The following is a 6,840-nucleotide window of genomic DNA, read 5'->3' on the forward strand; positions in this document are numbered from 1 at the left end:
TTTGTACCACTGTAGAGCGCCTTGAACAGGCGACAGTATTTTTCCAGGAGACCTGTTCGTTCTAGTATCTTCCAGATAGACTCACGGTCGACCGAGTCGAAGGCTGCTTTAAAGTCAACACAGGCGAAGTATGCTGTACGCTGGAACTCACGAGCTTTCTCGATGACCTGGCGTACGGTGAAGATCTGCTCGGTCGTGGATCTGTTCGGCATGAAACCTGCTTGCTGAATCAGGCGGCACTTACGGATGAACTGGGTACTTCTATCTATCAAAGTCATGGCAAATAATTTGCCGGGAACCGACAGGGGGGTGATTCCTCTGTTGTTGGAGCAATTACTTCGACTACCTTTATGCTTCCATAGAGGGAGGATTATCCCTTCCTTCCATTCTTGTGGAATCAGTTCTGTTGTCCAAACGAGGGAAAACAGCATGTGCAGCCATAGTAGCATCGTCGGTCCTGCGAATTTTGGCAGCTCTACGGTGATATCACAGGTTCCTGGTGCTTTGTTGTTTTTCATCCTCCTCAGAGCATTCTGTAGCGTTCAGCAGCTTTGTGAAATCCTCTTTCCATCGATCAATCTGCGTGGTTTCATCTTCGAGCATTACGCCGGAGGTGGATTTAACTGCTCCTCTCTTTGGAGGTTTCTCCTCGCTGAGGTCTCTGACATGCTTGAAAAGCGACCTGGTGTCACCTTTTTGTACTGCATCTTCTAGCTCATCAGCTTATTTGTCAACAAATTGTTGCTTGTCTCGGTGGATAAGTTTGTTCCTGACCCCGTTTAACCGTCTGTAGGAGGGCATATCTCCGGCCAGCCGCGCTTTTCTGCGTTGCTCAAGGATTCGCAAAGCTTCTCGCGACAGCCAGGGCTTTTTTGAGTACATCTTTCGACCGATGGTCTCAGTGGCGAACTCTAAGATATTGTTTCTTTACGTCTGCCAAAACGTGTCCGGGTCAACAAGGGTATTCAGGCATTCAAATCTGTTCTCGACTTCAACTAAAGACTTTTGGCGGAATTCCTTGGTTTTTTGTTTCTGAGTGTCCATTTTTGGTTGGCGTCGTTCTGTAGGCTGGGCTTTGAGTCGTAGACAGAAGTTCGCAGCAACTAATCTATGGTCAGTATTCCCGATCTCGGCGCAGGGATAGGATCTGCAGTTTGTGACTGATGACCACCATCTTTGGTTGACTATAATATAGTCGATCATCTTTCGCATGCGCCCGTCATTGCTATACCATGTTGACTTATGAATGTCTTTCCTGTGAAACAGGGTGTTTGTAATGACCAGTTCGTGCATGGTGCACAGCTGGAGGAGTCGGGTCCCATTTTTGTTCAAAGAATCAGGTGTAAGTAGACCAATTACAGATTTAATAGCTCCGCTGGGGTCAGATACAGTTGCAGTGAAGTCGCCTACCACGACCAAAACATCGTGAGGGGAAATCCGAGAGAGAGCAGCTGTCAGAGCCAAGTAGAATTTGTCTTTCTCATCCGTTGGAGAGATATTTGTTGGTGCGTAGCACACAACAATCGTCATCTTCCCATGTTTGTGGTTGAAGCGGGCAGTGAGAAGTCTATCTGATATTGGGTTGTGGGATATGAGGCATTTCTTTGCCTTCTTGTTTAGAAGCAGGCCTACGCCACCGTTTCTACTAGAAGTTTGGCCTGACCAAATCATCCTGTGATCAGAACTGGCAATTTCTTCATCGCCTGATCCTGTCAAGTGGGTTTCTGTCATTCCAAGTATGTCAATCCCACATCGCAACATCTCAAGCCCTAGAAGGTCTTTGGATCCGGGGTTATTCATGGTTAAAACATTCCAGGTGGCTTATCTAAGCCCACCTTGGTCAGAAAGGATCAAAAGATTTCCGGGGACGTGCCGAGGTCGTAAGGATTTAAAATGAATAGGATCTGAGGCTTGAGTAACATTTCTTTTCATTGCAATTGTTTTCAGAAGGAGGGTCGCAAGCCCAACCGTCCCTAGGCCTGTGTTCTGATTGACACCAGGGAAATCCTGGGCACAGAGAGACCCTGAGGTGGGCCCCACCAGCGCCCATGAGGTTGGGGCAGCCCTGCTCGGAGTGATTAGTTAGGGGGTTAAGCCCCATATCCAGTGGCACGTGGTCAGCAACCAAAGTTCACATCCTTCCGGACGAGCTCCTCTTTTAAACGTCCTCCAAAGTTTACATTTTTCCGGACGAACTTTTTATGTATCTATTATTATCAAAATTCCGTTATTAGAGTTATCGTTACTTTCGGGCCGAGTTGTACTTTACTTTCACTTTGTTTCCTAAAAACAGTTTAAAATTAGGGTTTTTTTGTTGTAGTTGTTTTTGTTTTTGTATCTTTGTTCGACTTGATAGGAATTCTGAAACCAGTTGGTAGTTGAAATTTCTTGATGACTAAATATTTTTGTTTTGCTTCTAAAAGGCTTAATATTCTCAGGGTCTTAGCTTTTGACGAATAACATTAAACCTAGGGAAATTTATGTATTTGGAATCAGCGTACAAAGCCAATCATTTTTAAGTATCTATTATTATTAAAATTCCGTTTTATAGAGTTATGGTTACTTTCGGGCCGAGTTGTAACTACTCTGGGTAACTAAAGCCTGGTAAAATGTGAATTATTTCGCTCCAAATTAGAACTGAAAGGGGGGCTTTAAGTTACATATAAAAAAAAATGATAAAGGTTTTTTCATCTTCTAAAGGGGTAATATTCTCAGACGGATGTGACCTCACTCAGTATCCTAAAGGATCCTCTTGCTATTCTGACAGATGTGCTGATGGAGCTTTTTCCCTGACTCTCTTTGTCCTGACTGTCAACCAATGTCAAAAGGAGTTTGTTCTCCAATTCTATGCTTAGAATAGAGACACACTATTATAAAATAATTCATTTCATCATGTACAGTGTGATCGATTCAGAATATATTCGTATAAAATACTCATCTTGTGGAGTAATTTTCGAGTGTTTGTTTTTATTACTGGGTGAAGATCATAGAGAAATATACAATAACCATTGGGATGTTAACTATAATTTGTTTGATTATGATAAACGCTTATGGAGTACTGCGTTACGCCGTATAAACGGGCTAGGATTCTAAGATAGAAAAATAAAACCTTTTAATAAAAATGCTATAGAATTAAAGCATGTACAAGAGGAAGTCCGTGAAATTTGCAACTTTTTTGGAGTAAAAGCGTTATACATTAAAGAGAACATCCCTACAGATAAGCACATGATCCTAAAATTTGACATTAATATCCCCCTTTTTAGCTCAGAGGACTATGGAGTGGAAAAATATCCCAATGTGATTCATCATCCCATTAATGAGGTGAGGTTTTGTATGCAATGGGTACATGAGATGATACCAAATTTGGACAAGTGTATTAGATATCCCCTAATGCAAAATAAAGCACATCCCATTTCAAGGGATTATCGAAAGTAGATGAGAAACGATGAGCCTGATAATGATGAATGGTGATAACACTCCCTATGATATCCACTCTCTAAAGGTGTAGTTATAGTTTTATAGGCCATTATGCGAAAATAATGAAAAAATGTTATTAATATTATTATAAAAGAAAACAAAAAAGTGTTTTGAAATAATTTTTAAAAATTATATTAGAAGATGTAAAAACCCCTATCGTAGTTGACATGAGTAATGAACCATTGTGGTAAGTGCTGTCTTTGAAAATAAACTAAAATGATTTTAGTTTCCTATGAGTAAAGTGCTTTAAGAAACGTATGTGAATTTGTCTATTAATAAAAAAATGTATACAATAATGTCGTTATTCTACACTTTAGGTTTCTTCTTCTTTGATGTTTAGTGGCTCAACTGTCGTGAACCACTAATGTTGGTAGATCATTTGAATTCACTGTATTGATTGACTGCAAAGTTAGGGTCACATTTTCTAGAGTACAATGTAACTTCACTCTTGTCGTATCTCTTTGTATAGTCATTGATACTATATGCATTCATATTGTGAAATTCATATGTTTCAATCTGTCTATTTGAAGCTTTTATATATAGTGTTTTCAGATCTTTCAAACCTATATTACACCTAAGATTTTTGCTCTAAAAGCTCTTTAAGTATATTGATCTTTTTAATGAATTAACCCTTTACTAGCATTTTATTCCATTAACTTTAAGTACATTAAACAAAAAAATGGCTAAGTTTGTTAAAGATGAGCTACTTTCTTGTGAAAATACACAAAGTCAGAAAAAAAAATCAGAAAGTTAAATGTTCCTTTATTGTACGCATGTCCATTATAAGCAAAATCTCAAGGCTGAATTGTGATGTAAAAGAAACTTACGTAAGTCCCTGATTGACCTAGAAAGAGAGATGTGATTCTGTCCCGTTAGTGGATCAGTAAACATAGAATTATGTAATCAATTACCCAGAAATCTAGTTCCCCTTCATTTATGTAAATCAATTTCCCTGAAATCCTCTCCCCATTGATTATGTAAATCAATATTGCGTCACTCCCGTCTGTCTCCATTAGGCTTAGAAACACCCCCTATTGGCATAGAAAGTAGTATTTCCTAGTTCCCTGACTGATATAGAAAGAACACTTTCACCAAAGACATTAAATCTAGTTCAGACTTTTACGAAGGACACTAAATCTCTTCCTAACTTCTTTTTTACCATGGACATTAAATCTCGTTCAGAGTTTTTACCAAGGACATTAAATCTCGTCTCGGAGTCATTACACTTAGAAACATGCCCTGATTGACCTTGAAAAAGGCGGTCATTGACTCGTTAGTGGATCAATAACATTGTCTATGTGGTTAGGTACCGTTAGACTCGATTATAGATGGCAGCAGTTGTGTTCGTTCTGTGCCTTCTTACCCATCCCTACTGGCAACGTTCTTCTGTTCCTAAGACATAGTTGCGATGAAATTTCGTACGTCACCGCACTTGCCAGCAAGTTATTGTCTATTCCTGCGACTACTGCGACCGCAGAAAGACTTTTGTTGTTGGTAGGCCTGATAGTGACTATGATAGTGACTTAGAAAGGAAATGACCTTATTCCACACAGATTGGATAAGTTGATTTTCATTCAAAATAACTATAGCCACATCCCGCAGTTCTAATATACTTCTGAAATTTGCCTGAAAGAGTTTTTTTCGACGCACTAATATTCAAAGATAAATAATCAATTTTTTGATACGGTATACGAAGTTTTGTATACAGTAATTTTTAAGGAATAAAAATAATACTAATTTTGATTATTAATTCTGTTGGAAATACATAGCTCTTAAATATTTCAACCATTCTGCAAGGATTCTGAAATACCAGAGCCATTTCGTTTTTACCAGATTTCTACTTCTCTTGATGAATAAAGAATAAGACCAGCGTCCAGACAGTGACTTGCAAAGTTTCTACCTCATGTATCGGTAGAATATCTTGTAAATAAAAATTGGATTTGATGAATTCTCAAATCTATCCTCTTATAGCTTCGACGCTGGGGACTAGTGGTAATTGTAAAAGCAATTCTAGCATAGAGATATTAAACCTTATAATAAAAACCTTAAATGCCCCAAGGGCATAACTTACAACCCTTGCCATGATGTTTTTTTTTGTGGGGAGGGGGGGGGGGTGGGTAGTCATCCTCAAAGATCTAATTTGCAGAACTTGAAACTAAGTTAAATAAAATGGTCATTTCAAAAATTTTTATTCAATTTATTTGGGGAAATGGTGGGTGTGAGAGGGGGGTTAGCCGCCCTTCAATCTCTTTTGTTTTTTAAAAAGGGTACTAGCCCTTTCAATTTCCAATCAAATGAGCCGTTTTGAAGTTTCTACGACAAAAGTTTCTATAAAAGCCTTATATGCCCCCCAGGGCATAACTTACACAATTTGCCTTGAGGGTTGTGGGGAGGCAGGGTTGTCATCCTCAAAGACCTAATTTACAGAATTCTCAACTACATTAAACAAAATGGCTATCTCAAAATCTTGATTGGATGTGTTTGGGGAAATGGTGGGTGTGAGAGGGGCGTTAGTTGCTCTCCAATCACTTTCAACTATTATAAAAATCACTAGCCCTTTCAATTACCAATCGAATGAGAGTAGGAAAAGGGGTACCAGCCCGGAATACACATAATTTATGCATGTTCTTATGGTTTTTGTCACTGAGAATGAAAAGACAGGATTTTTCTCACTTTGATGTATTTTCATTGTTTATTGATTCCAAAGGGTCAATGACCCCATTTTCAAAGTCGATTTTGTTGTTGTTTGTCCAGGTGTGATGACACTGGGGTGAAGTTTCCACATGCGCATTAACGGGGGAGATGTGTATTGATCTAGATCAAGAGGGGGAAGTGAATTTCCGAGAACTTGATTTACATAAATGAAGGGGAGAGGATTTCCGAGAAATTGATTACATAAAAGAAGGGGACCTACGAAAGGGGATCTACGAAGGGGATCTACGAAAGGGGAATTAGAAATGACATCACTTGTTTCCTAGGAATTATTCGGGATTCTAAAGAGATAGAAATTTTATTTTAAATATGGCTTCTCTGATCTTACATGACAGAGATAAATTAATATTCTATTTTTAAATATGGCTTCTCCGATCTTTAGGCCAGAGTGATAAATTGATATTCTATTTAAACCATAATAGTGTAGCTAGGTACATCTTAGAGATTAAGAGATTAACGCGGGAAAGGGTTTCTTAGGAATTTCATATGTGACAGCCAGGGATGCCAAAACAAAAGGAACATGCAGAAATTACTTTTAGGGTATTATTTTAGCGAAATCGTTTGAGACATTCTAGAAGGTGATTTTAGACGATCTTTTAGAAGATGATTTAGGGTGAAACTCCGTGGTTGTTATAAAACACAAGTTCCATT

The 6,840-nt window shown here is 38.7% G+C and overlaps 1 protein-coding gene across 1 annotated transcript; it reads right to left on the reverse strand.

The window, feature by feature from the left end:
* Nucleotides 1–927: 927 nt before the first annotated feature.
* On the reverse strand, nucleotides 928–1,800 carry LOC148955606 (protein CFDP2-like). The gene has a single exon (XM_089107766.1). It carries the CDS (start codon nucleotides 1,798–1,800, stop codon nucleotides 928–930), a length of 873 nt encoding a protein of 290 aa, XP_088963892.1.
* Nucleotides 1,801–6,840: the final 5,040 nt, after the last annotated feature.

Source organism: Artemia sp. Qi Xiang Cuo, chromosome 2, assembly GCF_049724085.1.
Source record: "Artemia sp. Qi Xiang Cuo chromosome 2, ASM4972408v1, whole genome shotgun sequence".
NCBI lineage: Eukaryota > Metazoa > Arthropoda > Branchiopoda > Anostraca > Artemiidae > Artemia > Artemia sp. Qi Xiang Cuo.

Excerpts from the sequence above, each read along its gene's own strand:
- LOC148955606 (XM_089107766.1), bottom strand. The coding sequence starts at position 1,800 with ATGAATAACCCCGGATCCAAAGACCTTCTAGGGCTTGAGATGTTGCGA.